At 42.9% G+C, this 17,037-nt stretch overlaps 3 protein-coding genes across 3 annotated transcripts; 1 reads left to right on the forward strand and 2 right to left on the reverse strand.

Moving 5' to 3' along the window:
- Positions 1-2,745: 2,745 nt before the first annotated feature.
- Triagg1_9407 (uncharacterized protein) lies at positions 2,746-6,144 on the forward strand (the record flags this gene model as incomplete). The annotated part of the gene is made up of 4 exons (XM_062904362.1): positions 2,746-3,110; positions 3,174-3,428; positions 3,491-4,045; positions 4,116-6,144. The coding sequence occupies 4 exons, from the start codon at positions 2,746-2,748 to the stop codon at positions 6,142-6,144; spliced, it is 3,204 nt and encodes a 1,067-aa protein (XP_062751701.1).
- A 1,341-nt stretch (positions 6,145-7,485) lies between these two features.
- Triagg1_9408 (uncharacterized protein) lies at positions 7,486-8,701 on the reverse strand (the record flags this gene model as incomplete). The annotated part of the gene is made up of 5 exons (XM_062904363.1): positions 7,486-7,992; positions 8,049-8,139; positions 8,220-8,292; positions 8,349-8,581; positions 8,637-8,701. The coding sequence occupies 5 exons, from the start codon at positions 8,699-8,701 to the stop codon at positions 7,486-7,488; spliced, it is 969 nt and encodes a 322-aa protein (XP_062751702.1).
- A 2,425-nt stretch (positions 8,702-11,126) lies between these two features.
- Triagg1_9409 (uncharacterized protein) lies at positions 11,127-13,363 on the reverse strand (the record flags this gene model as incomplete). The annotated part of the gene is made up of 3 exons (XM_062904364.1): positions 11,127-11,965; positions 12,039-12,639; positions 12,695-13,363. The coding sequence occupies 3 exons, from the start codon at positions 13,361-13,363 to the stop codon at positions 11,127-11,129; spliced, it is 2,109 nt and encodes a 702-aa protein (XP_062751703.1).
- Positions 13,364-17,037: the final 3,674 nt, after the last annotated feature.

Consider the following 17,037-nt stretch of genomic DNA (forward strand, 5'->3'; position numbering starts at 1 on the left):
TCTGTAAAAGAGAATAAATAGTACATTGTTGAAAGAATTTTTGGTGTTTTATTTATCTTAATGTGCATGTGGAAACTTTGGGTCCGTCAAGCTCCTCTCGCGTTTAATCTCTTCCTCTTTCTCGTGGCCCAAGACTCCAAATTGAGAGCCCCATGATCCTAGTTTAAGTAGTTGAACAACTTCTACGTTCAAACACTTGCCTTGGATGTTTGCCCACATTTAAAATAGACAGAAGAGCCTCCAGTGTGCGAACCGAAGATACTGAATGTGGTAAGGCTCCCGTGTACTCTCTGGGGTACGGTCGATCTAGTTTGACCGCCGATATTAGCGTTATACGATTCTCACGGTTGGGATAATCTCCAAATGTATACATTCCACCAACAACTATATGCCACGCTTAGATGTTGAAAGCGCTGCTGGTTAACCGGCTGTGCTGGATGCCGGTGCACAAGCGCCGCCTTTCCAATATGGCCCTGTTTGAACCTTGGCAATCGACTGTTGGAGGGTAGTGGAGCTGGTCTCTTACGTCGGATGAAGTCATCTCTTCTTTCTCCTCCTTGTATGCATGGGGTCGTCTAAAGGCATTGCGTGTGATGGTTTGACCTGAGATTGTGGCTTCCAATGCTCTGGACGACGGATCTTTTATTTAAATGCCTGTCTACTATTTTACAAGACTGGGAATCATCTGAACCGCCAAAACATCATGTTAGCGGCAGATAATACTTAGACCTACAGTATTAGGTCGAGAGTAATCGACTAAATCGAAAACAGAAAGTTGAAGAGAACTTGACTCGCTGTCGTAGCGCACTGTCATACTAGATAAAAAAACTATTGTCAAAGTCTAGAACATGGAAACTTAAAAAAAAAACCTACCTAAGCAACCATTATGAATGCTAAAATGCCGAGTTGAGCCAGAAGCATGAAGGGCCCATGCAGTCCATCGAGCTAGCCAGTGGGCGTTGCAATATCTGTATATATCTCAATAGCCTCCGGGCACCCAACCTTTTGGCGAACAAATCCAGTATGCCAGCCCTAATGCGCTTATAACATTCCTTAGTAAGTGAATTAAATATATACAGGACGCAAGGGGAAGGTGAATGAGAAAGGGAGGGTTGTAGGCCAGTTTGAAGAAGGCTAAGTCTGGCTCTAGCCATTGATTCTATTCGTTAATATAGCATTCATGCATATTCAGTTTACAAAGGATTCATCCTCGTGACAGTGATGACCCCGCATCGAATATATTTTCTCTTCGGCTCTATCAAGAATCCACTCAAGGCTCTGCCAGAGTAAACAAATGCTCCCCACCTAATTACGCTTAATTTAACATTATGTCAATAGCGCCGGAAAAGACCGATATGTGGTTGTATCAAGCAAGGCTGACTGACTATCATATAATGTTGAATGATTCAATATATGCACAATGTCTCTGTTAACTTGGAAAAGATTATAAAAACTATCCCCGACCCCAAATGTTCCTTCATGATAACACTGTTAAGCCTATTCCTTGAACAATTAAGCAAACACGGTCTCATATAGCAATTTAGTAACGACTTCTACTTTCTACAATGCTTTTCATTCGGAACCTTCTTCCTACAATGCTAGCCTTAGCTTCAGGTACCAAGGCTGCTATAGCAATCGGGACAGCCGCTAACCATTGGAATGGTGCGTTCTTGGCTGTATATCTTCTGTCTTCACGCAGCCCTATATTCTCCCCTTTGAAGAAAAGGAAGCACTAACAACTCCCGCTGCCTATCAGTGATGTGGGTTGATGGTACAGACCCCTGCGCCTGGACCTTCATCAGCTATGTTGGCGAGAGCCCATGCAACATCACCCCCCACCCACTCCAGGGCAACGGGTACAGTTATACACTACAAGGTTGCGGTGGTCCGCTATGGCTGAACAATGGGGATGGCTCCTACAATAGCAATTGTTATGATGCGCCGGCTGACCTCGTCTGCGATGTGCACCGGGTGTGGCTCTGTGGCTAGGCATCTTCTATTTGGGCTACTGAGACTTTTTGGCCGGCTTCGTGATTGATTGTGAAACAATGGATAGCATGGATGCTGGACTCGTCATACTCTACAGCCTAAAAGGATTGATAATATACACATGTATGGGTGCAACCACATTCGCCTCGCTTTCTTGTACATCATATCCGCTTACTATTGACGAGACAACATGTCTCAAGACCCTCTCTTCTAATTAATGTCAGCTTGATTTTTTTTAAACCAGGATCTTAATACCATCATATAAGTGGAAGTAAATGTTCTATCGATTCCATAGAGAATATAGGTGGCATTACAGCCTCCACTACAAATCACCTGTATACTCTCGCATCCACAATCTTAGACGTTTCACAATAGGCAAACATACCTGATTCTTTGTCCAATTGAGACAAAGTACTGGTACTTAATGTGAGTCGAAAGTGTTTATTTTGGAATGTGAGCCGTTTGCCGACTTTGTTACAATACACCACACAATGCCGTTACGCTCATTAAAGCAGTGTACTTTCTTTGTCATCTAGATATATTGAGGTTGCGTAATCCGCGTAACAAACAACAAAGGGGCGGACTAGAGTCTTTTTCGCACCTCGTGACAACTTCGATATAATAGGAGCGCCCTTCATTGACCTGGATTCGTTAAATACTACTCAAAGACAGAGAGTCTAAGTGACAACCTCAGCTAGCCGAGCACAAACGTGAGAGAGCCTTGTACATACGCCAATCTTACGTTTCATCTACACCATGGATCTGTCCTTGATCGATTCTGCCGCCTGCAGCTTGTTAGGATTGATGCTTCAGATCTCAGGGTCGCTCTACAGGGAATGGAACTACACAAGCCAGTTGCTGGCTGAGCACTTGATCTATGAGCTTTCTCAACTGCGTAATGTCCTGGAGTCACTCGAAATGGGAGCCTTGTCCGAAACAAATGCCGTTATTGTCTCCAAAAATCTATTGATTTGTCTTAACGACGTGAAAGACTGTATTGTCTCGTTGGAATCCGAGCTGTTGGGGCGAAATTCCTCCAACGTGTCTAATGCTTCCAGGCTCCCATTCACGCCTGCCGAAGGCCTGAAACAGATCCAGCATCTTCAAGCCTGTCTGTCGAGGTTGAGGAAAAGTAATTCTTTGTGAATGTTTCCGCATGAGATCTCTGTGCTAACATGACTTAGCATTGAACGCTCTACGTCACTTGAGTCCGAAGAACCCGCTCCAAAGTATACAGTAGACCTAGGCGGAGCTTTATGGCGAGATGGTGCAGATTACATTACAGCTCATCGGTCGGCGCGCTGGCTTCGACTAGAAGGCACCGGACTATGGCTCATTAACCAAGCAAACTTCCGGAGATGGCTCAATGTATACCGTCTGGAAGACCCTAACACCCTCTTTTGCCTAGGAGGACCTAGCTCGGGCAAGACGATTCTGACGTGAGTAACTCTGTGCCTCAAGTCCAAGATTCTCCCCGTTACTCATTTGATGCAACGTCTAGGTCTTTGGCAATCGACGAAGTTCAAAAACGGCAACAGGCTAATAGATCTTTAAACATTGGGTTAGCCTACTTCTATTTCAGCTATAGAAAGTCCAGTCCGATGCGAAATGTCGTATTGGCGCTGCTTCGACAGCTGTACTTACAATCCTTGTCGCGAGTTGATGAAGTGGCTGCCCTCGAAAACTTAGCTTCAAGATCAGAGCACATTCCTTTCACCAGTCTCGTTTCGGTCCTCCTAACTGTCTCAAAACGATTCTCACAGGTATACTTCATTTTCGACGCCTTGGATGAATGCGGGCCAGCCTACATGCCTGACTTGCTGCATCTACTCACGTCGATAAAAGCCTCGCCAGCCCGGCTACTTGCTTTTTCACGGCCTCGCCAGATTTTCGATGCCTTGGCAGTTGGCTCGAAGGTTGACGTCTTGCCATCGAAAGAAGACATCAAGCATTATGCCAAAACTAAGCTACAGCCTGTACCACTTTTTGCGGCTGACGGTGACTTATTGGATGAGGTTGTTTCTGCTCTTGTAGCTGCTAGTGAGTGGCATCATATGTATGGTATTTCCGTTATCCATTCATTGTCGTTAGTGAAGCGCATAGTTCTGATATGGTTCATACATCAGGTTTTCGCCCATCGCCTTACACGTTGATGCGTTCCGGCAGAAATATACCAAGAGACAGGTTAGAATGCAGGAGGCTGAACTTCACCGAAGTCCATACTCTGCTTACCAGGACAGCTTGTATCGAATCCAAAACCAGAGGCCGCATATGGCAGACTTGGCAAAACGAACCCTCACCTGGCTATTTTATTCTCAACGACCACTCGAAACTGTGGAACTTCTCGAAATTCACCACTCCTCAGTCCTAGGTGCGGCAGAAATCGATGTCCCCTTGATTGTAGAAGCATGCATGACTCTAGCACAGGCTGGAGGAACGGTCACATTTACACGCACTTCCGTCAAGGCATTCCTCGAACAACAATCGTGTACCGTTATGGACGATGAGAAGATGATCGCGGGCCATTGTCTACAGTATCTAATTGCCAGCAAGATTGACAAAGCAACGACCCACGGCTCTCTCAATGATCAGCTTGGTAGCAATCCATTTTTAGATTATGCGGTTACCTACTGGGGGTGCCACTTGCGCAACGCAGTCCGAAGTGATGCAGAGGAATACGAGCAACTTAGGCGATTGTGCTCAATGCTGTTGAATGATAAGACGAGGGTAGCGAGTTTATGCCACGCAATATTCACGCCCCAGTTGGAAAAGAAGGCGACAACTGATAAACTCGTCAAGTCCTCTTGGCTTCATCTTGTCTCATACTTTGGGCTGGATTGGGCAATTAATCCACCACTCGTTGATGAAACAATGGCGGATGAACAAGACGAATGGGGTCGAACACCGCTTCACCTAGCAGCCCTGAAAGGCTTTAACGACTGCGTCGCAATTCTTCTAACACAAAAATCCCAAAGCCAACAAGATTTGGACAGAAGAACAGTTTGGCACTACGCCGCGATGAGCGGAAACTCCGAGACTATGCGTTGTTTGGTTGATTTCAACGCTCGCGTTCTGGAGTCGACTCATTTAGACACTTCAGCCATCTTGGGAGCAGATAAACTGGACAAAAGTCCGCTTGAATATGCGGCAATCTATGGTGATGAAAACACATTCATGCTGCTTCTTCCATTCTATCCCTCTGAATCTGCGAATGATTTTAGAAGCAGAGCATTCCTGGCGGCTTTGGCTGGCGGCAAGCTAGACATCTTAAAATGCCTATTATCGCAGGGAGAAGTTGCTCACTACAACTATTTCCTGGAGGCAACAAAGGTCGGATCTAATGCCTCAATAAATCTTCTTGTAGATTACGGGTCAAGCATTGACAATCCAGATGCTGCCGGAGAGTCGGCATTCGCGATCGCGGCGCGAGAGGGGTGGAACAATATTCTTAAATTTATAATCTGGAATAACGCAGATCTTGAGAGTCAGGATGCAGACGGACAGACAGCGCTCGCTCTAGCCGTAAAAACGGGCAACGATGAGGGGGTACGATACCTATTGAAAGCTGGAGCTTGGCCAGAAGGGTCCATAAACGGTGACACGCTCGTGGTATATGCCGCCAGTCAAGGCCATGTGGAAATTGTTCGGCTGCTGTTAGCCGCAAGACATAGACCGTACGAAGCAGCTCTTACTGCAGTCAAAGAAGGGGGGACTGGACTTCTGGAAAGGTTTTCTCAATGGGCAGTGCTTCCTACAAATTTAAGCGCCGATAAGAGACAGAGTCTAGTGGAAGCGGCAAAAGAAGCAGATTCAAGCTCGACTTTGGGCACGTTGGAGTCTCATGGACTGAAAGTTCCTCTGCAGCCAATCTACTCTGTTCAGTCCGAAGTTGCAGTTGATCCAGAGGCATCGTTTCAGAAGGTTGAAACATGGGGCGAAGATGCCATTCCACTCAGCGAAGCACTATCTAAAATGGACTTGGTATCTACTAAGAGCTTGAGGAGATCGGGGCTGAAACATGCCCAAAACGAAACAGGGGCGAGAGAAGGACTCACAGAACAGTCGCTTAAGCTATCTGAACTCGAAACAAAGGGAATTCGACCATCACCAATATCGTCCCGCCAACCGCCTCAAGATGAGTCTACACTAGTGTGAACCCCAGGTTTAAACAATATAAGTATGCCCTTTCTCCTACTGTCAGAACCTATACCGGTAGGAAGTCTAAACCTTGGTAGCATCGTAGCAGACGCAGAGGACCCGCTGTGCGCCTATGCACCGAGCAACACCAGCGTCTTATCCGAATTGGTCGGGGAGAACCGCTATGAATTCATACAAACTGACCATCGATCGGTCAAGGAAAGGAATTCCATAGGAAGGATCGCTCTCGAAGTGCTACGGCCAATGTTGAACTTTGAACCCCGTGTAGCTCCAATCGCCACCCTCGCGTGTTGTCCGTCTGCAGCTGAAAAACCATGTGCGGGTTTTATCACAAATCCTTTGTAACTCAATGATCCGGGAGGAAATATTTACCATGGCTAGAACTATGAATCGAGATAAGCTCTTTATAGTGGTCGGGATGTTGACAGCTACGATCTCCTTACCAGCATAAAGCGGCAATCTTGGACCACTGGCGCAACCAGTCCTAGCTCGCGTAGAGCGGCGTTACGAATCGTCCGAGGAGAGATACACCGGCAACAACGTATTTGCCATCAGTTATGGTATCGTGAAGATGGAGGTCAGTCGCTCTTTAGATAGTCCTACAACAAGAGGGCCTTTTACGACAATCACCAATGTCTTCTTAGATGACTACTTCGCCCCCAAAGCTCATGAGAGATTGTCATGAACGACAATGATTGCGTTTCTGCTGCTTCTTCTATTTTTTCTATCTTTCTTGTTCTTCAACTTGTTGGAGCCGAATTTGTGTTCTCTACTTGAACAAAAAGGCTACAAGTGTAGCTGTCATTGGAATGTGATCCGCGCTCTCCCAACTGATGTATAGTTACGTAAGACAGACTTATGTCAAAAAGATTTAATACAATATGATTTGTGGACTCATGATAGATCATTCTTATAGTATCTTAAGATCGTGAATATTTCCTCCTGCTTATTCTCCCAATGCTATTCATCCGAGAACTTATTCTTCGATAGCCAATCCAAAGTCGACCTAGCTTTCCCCCAGCTCGTCTGGTCTCCTGAGTCTCCGAAGAACAGCCACGTCTTGGCATACTTCGTGGAGTTATTGTCCATCATGTTAATGAAGACAATTTTGACAATTTGTAGTTTCAGGCTCTTATGATGTTTCCACGCTACCTCTCTGCGAAGCTTGCTCAGCGACTTCTGTGTCATGCTGGGATCTTAGGTTTATACAACAGCGGCCAGAAGCTTTCCATCACACCAAAGTTGAGATGAAACACCAATACTTGAAATCAAAAGTGATAGATCAGCTACACCCATTAATCTATACGAAATATACAAGATCAAAACTAGACATTAATTTTAGGGTAAAGTTGAGATTCCCGCTTCCGCTAACGCCTCCTCTGTAATTCGCCAAAGCGATCGAGCCAGCTCTCTGTTGCGAGCCTTATCTGACGGTTGGTCAATCTTGTCGGGGCCATTCAAAAACTGGCCTTTGTAGCGGTCAGGGTTTTTCGCAACTTCTACCGCAGTTGCACAGAAAAGTTGCGTTAAAGCGCCTTTTGCGACACTTTTCATGACCAACTTCAAGACCGGCTTCAACACACCGGGGAAGATTCCCATGCCGCTTTCGGTTGAAACTGGCCCTGGGTCAAGTGTAATAGCTGTGATGTTGGCGTCTTCTTGAGTGAGCTTGTTTTGTAGTTCCTTTGTAAAGAGGATATTAGCCAGTTTACTGGCGCCGTAGCGTTTAAAAGTCGCTTTGCGAGAGGCGTAATCATTCGGGTTCGCTGCTCCAGGATCCTTGAGGTCTTTAATGCCTGTAAAGTTATTGCTTTTAGGCGCAAATTTCTCAGCCACAGAGCTCACCTAGAATGTCACTTAGTCAAGCCATGTTCGAAGATTCTTTTGTCAAGAGAGCTTACCGTAACGATCCGGACGTCAGAGCCTGGCACTTTCGCTGTGGCCTTGAGCAACGGTAGAAGGTTTTTTGTGAGAACAAAATGCCCGACATGACTAGACAGATATATCAGTATTGTAATGGAAAAAGTAGAATAGGAAAAAGGGAAAGCGTTAGCTGAAGACGGTGCACTCACTTTACCGCTATTGTCTGTTCCAATCCTTCTTTTGTGGTTATAAAAGTTTCCGGTCCAATGCCTGCATTATTGACTGTAATAAACATATTAGCATGCTATCAATAATTGATATGACGAATGCTATTTTACCCAAAACATCAAGTCTGCTTTCTGTGGTAGAAAGTAATTTTGCCGCTTCAATGACATTTTGCAGATTTTCTAGATCCAGTGGAAGCCATTGCAACCGCTCTTTGGGTATGGATTGATGATGAGAAACAATCTCATCAATTGCCTGTTTCGCTCGAGATTCGGATCTTGCCCCAACATATACCTTGGCACCATGCAATGCCAATTGTTTGACTGTCTCAAGCCCAAGACCAGAGCTGATTCATTTTCGTCAGTTGGGTATTGGTGATTGGAAGATGGGACACAACTCACTTTCCACCTGTGACTAGTATGACTTTGCCAGTGAGATCAGGGATAGAGGCTTCGGTCCACGCCATGGCTCAAGAAGTTGTACAGAGAATTATGTAATGGACGTGTCGACAAGATTCCCATGCGTAGACATGCAAAATAGCTCGTAGATGCCTTCACAGCCTGGCTGGTGGTCGTAAAAGAGCCAGTTCTCAAGCAACTACTTATAATAACTAAACCCATTATCGACTCTTATAACTCATCAGTGGTATTATAAGTCTAAATTATGCAGGAGTTGAAGATAAATAATTACCCAAATCAGTAGGTGTACTCCGTACTAATGATTTGACTTATCCCTACATGGCCGATCCAACCCAGTTAGGCCAACAGTATCGCGAAGATCCCCACAGCTCGGAAAAAGTTGCCTCTGACTTGGTCAGTTCCAGGGAAATTATTCGCACAGCTTGCTTACCCAATCAGCCAGTTTGCGGAGAAACAGACTTATATCAGTTTCTGTTGCCAGGCTTTGGGATCTCGTAGGGCGGGGCAGCTAATATCAGATGATTTGCTTCCATCCGAGATAGGAATCGTCCGGCTGCCTAGAAAGGGCAATGGTTCATTACAAGACACATCAAACTAAACAAGTCTCATGCCCGCTAAAGGCGTCTAAAAGGGCAGGCAAACCCGTTGAGTCGGTCATGATTCGATCAAGGCCATCTTATTTTGCCTATCAGTCGGCATGACATATACATCCCTCGAGAGCTGTAGAGATGTCAAATTCTAATTTGTTAACAATATTGGGCTATTATAAAGCGTGAATGCACAAAGCGTGCTTTGGTTTGTATGTCAAGTAGGTAGATGCCAAGGGATTTCCCAACGCCACAGACACAACATCGCGAGATATCCATTTAGTAGAATGACAATAATAGAATGAAGTCTTGCTGCTTTTGAATGCGGTGTACTAGAGTAATAAACACCCATTGTAGGTCAAAAGTCGTTTAAACTTCATTTAGCGCTGGTGTTTTGGCACATTAGACATCACCAACTTGGAAATTACACTTCGCTCTGGTTGGCTAAGGTCACGGTCAGAAAGCTTGGTAATTACTCAATTATAGTTGACAAATCAAGTTGGTATACTTGAGTAGAAGATTTACAATCTGAGGTAAGGTGGGGGGACTTTGACTCATGGAGCAGGTGATTGTTCTACCAAGGGAATCGGTTCATGCAACGTTATTTCGCTTAAATGCTGTGACTTAAGGGGACATTTTTATTGATCTAGAAAGCTCTATCAGTCCCGGGGTAGGAGATATATGCACCCAGGTGACTAAAGTTAACACTTTTGGGCAACCGGTATGTTGTATTGCTGAAGATGGGACTATTTGGGAAACATATACATGATATTACTCTCTACCTCAAACATGTTGCGTAAAATCTCGTATGGGAATATTTCTTTGAAGCCTTATATGCTAGCTTGGTTCAAGATGGCTTTATATATGTCTAATTGGTAGAAGATCAGACACATGCGACCATAGGTAATGGAGAATTCAAGGTCCCGTCAAGGGCTTGAATTAAGTTCAAAATCTTCCATTTTTATTTATCCGAAAACTCTAGATTTAGAGGTCATGCACTTTCAATTTTGAAGACCGTTGAACCTCGCGCTAAAATGGCAGCCATTGTTCAGATTTTTTGGTCCGTTATTGAAACGGAGCCCCGACACCTCTTCTGCGACCCGGCAAAATAAAGATATAGAATACATTATCAATCCGCGTCTAGCTTCAGACTCACTCAAGTGTGTATAAAAAGGGTAGCAGGCTATAACACTAGGTCTACAGGCTCACCAGGTATAATAGGACATCATATACAAGAATCTACTGTGATCTTAGCTAGAAAAACACCAGCCCATGACTCCGGTTAATATGACTGCTTATAACCGTATTGAGCAGGTGATCCATTCCCCGATGGATCACTCTTATAAGGCATCGTGATCTCCTATTTAAGTATTTCCAAGTAGCATTATCTAAAACAGCTCATTTATTGATTAGCGTATTTCCTCCACGTCTGTTTCACTTAGTTCTGCTGCTTCCGTTCTCTTTATGCGTAGGTAGTGTTAAACAACACTACTTCCCACCATGGTCTCAAGATCTTGGTAATTTTCTTCTAGACGCTCGAGCGCCTCCCTTCTACTCTTGGGAAGAGATTTGCATCCCGGGGCCACGGCTCTGTCATGATGCCCGTATATGATCATAATAGAGGCTCCTTGCTGGTGCAACCGAGCAATCCAGCGCTCAAGATTGCTTCCAGGGCCAAGTACATGTTGGCCGTTGCGTCTAGGCCACTATAGGCCGTTTTCAGTATGCTTGTCATGAGTAATGCTAAACGAAAAGCTGAGTTCTCCGACAAGTTCTCTCGCCAGCCTGTTCGCGCAAAAGGATATTAATATAGGATCTCATTGCACAAGGAGGATAAGTTTCTCATATAAAATAAGAATATGAATATCAGAGCAGAGCTTGCCACTTACTGAGTCAAACGATTAACATCCCGAATTAAATACCAATTAACACTGTGAATCAATGCCGCGGCAGCGAAGCCAGCATCTGCAGGCACATCTCTAGTTAGGAATTCTCCCATGTGCGGTATTTCCAACTCTGTCAGTTCTGGTGGCAGCGGATGCGCCCGACTCAGTGCAGAATGCAATATGATCATTCTTGTTGTAACGCCTTCAGGAGTTAAATGAGCTTGAGCTGTACCAGTTGGATCGTTGACCCACCACGAGGAGGTCGCCTTTGAGGCCTTCAATTCCCGAGACACATAGCTTATAAGAGTCATGTAGCTTCCAAGACGCTCGAGGATAGAGATCATTTCGCCATATGTTTGCTTAGGAAAGCGGCCGCCAAGGCCAAATTCCCAGTCAAGGAACTGGTAACATATTTTGGTGCTGGTGCTCAGGGCTTGGTATTTGTGAAAGATGCGACGGCGAGCTGCTTGAAGGTGAAATCCGGGACTTGTTTTATCTTGAATGTCACCGAAATCACCGTGAAGATGTGCGAGAACCGTTTGCTGGATGCACATGTAATAACAGGCTAACCCATACATGGTTTTAGCCATATTTTCGCGGAGTTCTGAATGTTCGGAGAGAGGGTAGGGGAAGATTGTCCAGAAATATCCAGTTACAACACCAAGGGTGACGAAAGCAAGCCGGTAAGGAAATATTATATACGGTGCATACACAGCCTGTCCAGATGCCAAGACGGCTGCTTCTCCCAACTTTCGGACTTGAAGTTCATTTGCTATCATTACGATTGAAGCAATGAGAGCAACGAACCATATGCTAAAGAGACTAGGGAATTTGACGACTGAAATACACAAGTCAGCAACGAAATTAAGCTTGCCGTCAATAGCTAAATACATGGAAGCCACGAGACTTACATAGATAGCCAAGCACTATGAACCACAACCAGAGGAAGACTAATATACCAGGAGTCTTTTCGTCGACCACGTACCAGATGATATAGCTCGCTACCATTGAAGCTAGAGTACCAAGTACTCGACCTAGTAAAAGAAAGGTTGATGATCCAGCAGTGCGAGCCATGGAAAGCAATATGGCGAATAGCGACCAAAGAAACCGGTGTCTGAAATAGAAATTCTGCGCATCGTGAAGGAACGCAATAATAGCTATTGTCATGATGGCACAGACAACACGGAGCCCGAACGCTGCATGATCACTACGAAACACAGAAGGGATCTTGCGAATATGATCCCCAATAGTCTCCATAAGGCCACTAGGTGGGAGGTGGTCGGGGTTTTTTGGACTGTGAAATGCGGGACCAAGTTCGACGTTTGTTTGTTTTTCTGCGTCCTGAGAAGTACTGTCTTTTTGGATGCCTCCCAAGCGAACAAATCTTTCAACCCAATAATTGGGGTGAAGGAACGGCGGAATGAGTAACCGCTTAGGGCGCGAATAGCAGTCGTCGAGGAAAGTGAGAAAATGAAGGAGTTCATTTCCCAAAGACGAGAGGAGAGTTTGAGACTATGATTATTAGCTACTAGTAACGTAAGAAGGAGACAAATAATACATTACTTACGTGAAGAAATAGAAAGTACCGCAAAGTGTTGGAGTGCATTTCCGAAGTATATTGACTCAGATTTTCAACCTGTGGCCTACGTTGAATGTAACAGTCAAGCAGCTTCTTGCTACTTATAGCCTCATTCTCTTGGCCTAGAACACGGCCCTTTTCGAACACGTCGCGATATGACTCAAGGAAGCCCGCTTCGCCCGGATTCACGGTAACAGCGCGGTGCTCCGCGTCGACCACTCTCACACGAGGCCTGCCAAACAGGGAGCGTCCCTTTGCCAATTTTAGCCGAAGTTTGGCGTGCTCAATTCCTTCAATGATTGCCTCAGTCATTATTTGTGAATGCTGATGCATTGCTGCCTCGAGATGTTGCCAGTCATCGTCATATGACAAATCGTTGTCTGCCTCAGAACGTCGGTTTATCCCACATGCGTCGTTGGAGGGATCGTAACCTGCAGCAGTAGATAGTTGCAGCATCTCTGCTACTGAGTTTAGGCCAGAGGCCGGTGGTATGAGGTCTACCAATAATGAAGAAATTTCTTCGAGTTGTGAATGATCGAAGACACCCCAAGATATCTCTCGCGCCGCATATTCGCTATTTTGGCGAGTCTTGGAGACTTGGTTGACAAAATGTTGCAGAGCGACCTCAAGTTGACTGGCAGATGAGCTGTTGTCCATCCCTCCTGTGGAATTGGTTGTCTTTAATAAAATATCTCCCATGCATTTTCTCTGAGTCCGCGCGACGCCCGCGAGCCCATCAAGACAGGCTCTTATATCCTTTTTAAAGACGTCTCTGCAGCTTTGCGGGAATAATATCAGTGCATTGACAAAGCCAACAGCTTGTCCGACTAGAAAAGACTCCAAAATATTGTTGGTTTGATCAATAACTTGCTTCGTATTAGGGGCTCGAGCTATGCCCGGCAGTGTCGCGACTGTAAGGATGCCAGCAATAGTACATTGGAGGCCCCAGTCAGGGAATGCAGATTTTAATGTGCACGAACACCAAATGAAGAATATTAAAAAAATGGCGACAACCGCTTCTGCCGATGAATTGTATGCATTTAGTTCGTTGACATCGTTTGTGGTATGTCGCCTGGCTTGAACACCACACCAGCCAGCGAGTAGTGCCCAACAGTAGGCCAAAACAATTGCCAATGTGAGTCGAATATTGTGTCTTATTAACATTGCCCGGTGGAGAGCTGGCAGAACACAAGTAGATATAATGGGAGCTAAGTAGGCATTGGTCTTGAAGTGGTTGATCCAACTATCCGACTGGATAGCACATACAAGCACAGCTGGTGGTATCGACGCTTTGATAGCCATCGTAGCCGTATACCAGTCCAACTTCTGCTGTACCAGCACCGACTTGAGCTGCAGCTGCCGCGTGGTATCATTTTTATAGATAGTAGTCTCGGTCCTAGCCAATGTTTCAGGTCTGGATAGCAACGTTGCGTCTGACGTGGTTGTATTTCGGTTGCCTAAGGGCACGGTTGGTGTCTCTGAGGACATGATTGTACTGATTCCCTCATGAAGAGAAGTTCCCAAGAATGAAGATGAAAACACGAGCTTCACGAGCCAGTATATTGTGTCGCGTTATCTCCATCCCCTCCTCGGCGGTGGAAATTACGTAGGAGCCTGGGTCGATTTCCTACCTCATTACAACACTGTGCCCGAGTTATGTCATTCATCACGGCCAATAATGAGCTTGAATACGCCCGGTTTTACTCATCCAACCAAAGCCTATTTATAGCCAAGGACGGATTCTGGTTTTACAACTCTCTCTACTTGTGTTGTGGCTGCCGTAGCTGCCGGAGCTGCCGGCGAATATGCTTCGCCCCACAACTAGAGCTTTTGCTTTTGCTTTTTTCGGTATGCTACTATGCTACTATTCCATACCTATAGAAACGAGCCATTGATCTATCTAATGCTTGTGGAACTTGGATAAAACGAGACAGGGGGAGACGCCAAAGCGTGCTAGAGGCACATAAGGTCAGATCGCTGCCGACACAAACACATACGACCATAGGTAGTGGAAAGTTCGGGGTCTCATTTGCTCCCCCATAAACAAACCACTAACCGGCAGATTAGTAGGTAAGTGGGTGACCATTAGTGAACACCGGCTGTTGTATGTTTGTTTTTTGGTTATAGATGAAGAAACAAGGCTTGGATTCATGCATCTTGCAGCTGTTGTATTAGAGTTGGTGAAGACCCTCAAGCTGTCCTTGAACTCTCGCTATTATATTCATAGTGTACGCAACTTGTAGTATATTGTTTTTTAAAAAAGAAATTCTAGTATATATTTTGCCCTTTTTATCTTTATGGTTAGTGAGAAAGTGACTAATATTATTCTTAAAGATATTAAACAAAATATATAAATTGCCAAAGTATACTATTTTATAAACTATTGCAAAAAATAATATTAATATTATATAAGCCATAAGTAAGGTAATATAAAATAAGGTTATATAACTTTTAATTTATATTTTATAATATAATTAAAATATTTTTATTATATAAGTATTAAGCCCTTAGTATATAATTAATATATTTATATAATCTAAATATTAGGCTTATTAATTAAGCTTTAATATAAAGCTATAATTAATTTTAATAATTTTATAAAATTTAAGGGCTAAAAATATAAAGTAAAAGTAGTTTTAAGTATAAGGTTAATAATTAAAAAGTATAATTTAAAAAAAAAAGTATATTAAATTATATATTTATAATTATTATAATAATAATAATTATAAAAGAGATTATATTTATTATTAAAAAGTTTAGTAAAACTATAATAGCTAAGTTAAAAAAAAACTATACCCTAGCCTTTAGTTTAAAATCCAGAATTAATTTATAGCTTAACCTAATTAACTATAGCTAACTAAGTTAAACCTTAAAAATTTAAGCTATAAAGTATAACTAATTAAGGTTTAAGACTAAACTTAAAATATATAAAAAGGCCTAAATAATAAAGTTTAAGCATAATATAACTAGCTTTAAGCCCATAATTTATAGTTTAATAACTTAACTAAATTAGATAGGCTAATTATTCCGTTAGGTTATAAAAGGCAGTGATAATCCTACTTAAAAATAAATTGCGTATATAACGCAAAAGACTACCCAATGAGACCACGCACCCACTTGCAATAGCTATAACCCGACCTTAACCTAATATAGTAAGATAGCTAAGCAAATAGCTAAATCTATAATTAATAAAATTATAGACCTGTAATTAAAAGCTTTAAAGAAGGAAAGACTAAAGCTAGGCGAGGCAAAGTATAAGCTAAACTAGCTAAAGGGTATTAAGAACCCTAAGCTAGGCAAAGGGATTAAGAAAATTATTAAAAAAGCTAATAAAGTAATATAAAGGCTTTTTTATAACTAGTTCCTTTTAGGCAGTTTATTCTTTATACTTAGGAGAGAAATATTATAATTATATTAAAGTTTTTAATAAAAAAGCTATTATTAAACTTATATCCTTTAATAAATTAATATATATTATTAATATTAAACTTAATATAATATTAATATAAGGTTTTATTTACTTTTTATAAGACTATAGTTATTATTAATATTATAGCTATAGTTATAGCAGTTATTTTAGTGCTCTTTAGAGCTCTATAGCTAGCCTATAGCGCTAGTTACAGCTATTTCCAATTGGCTATCCCTTATAGCCTTCTATAACACTCTATAACCTTAATTATAACTATACTTAATTTATAATCTTACAACCTACCCTATAGCTTATAAGCAATTGCCTATTTAGGCTTAGCTTCCTACTTATCTTAATAGCCACTGCCTAATTAAGCATAGCTTATTTAGTAACTATAAGCTCCCTAGCTTACAAAAGGTTACAGTACCCAAAAGCCCTATAATAGCCAACTTCTGAAAATCCCAAATCCAAATTGAATTTCGAAAGACCCACTTTTATCCTAATTTCAGCTAATTAGAATACTAGAATCCTGCTTATATAAGCGTTTTTAGCCAATCAGATCGCTTGAAAAAGCGGGTCTCTAAGATCGTAAGGGGGGGCCTTGCCAAATTGCTCAAAATCGCTCATTTCATTATTTGTGGCAAAAGGTTACTTTTACATAAATCCTTAACAAAACACTTGTTGAACACTTAACGATTCTGCTACTACTGGAAGGAATAGGACTACATAAGTTATACTATTTGATAGCTAGGAAACAGGGCTATCTAACGGTACTAGTCTTGTACTATGATTCTGGCTGCTTGTGGAGGAAAATGAAATATAAATAGAGGAGGTTTTCCTGAGTTTTCCTGTACTGGTAATCACACAGAAAAAAAACAGTAATAACAAGCTATTTAAAGCTATTTGCACCTTATTACACCTT

This window comes from Trichoderma aggressivum, assembly GCF_033847375.1.
Source record: "Trichoderma aggressivum f. europaeum strain CBS 100526 chromosome Unknown scaffold_052, whole genome shotgun sequence".
NCBI lineage: Eukaryota > Fungi > Ascomycota > Sordariomycetes > Hypocreales > Hypocreaceae > Trichoderma > Trichoderma aggressivum.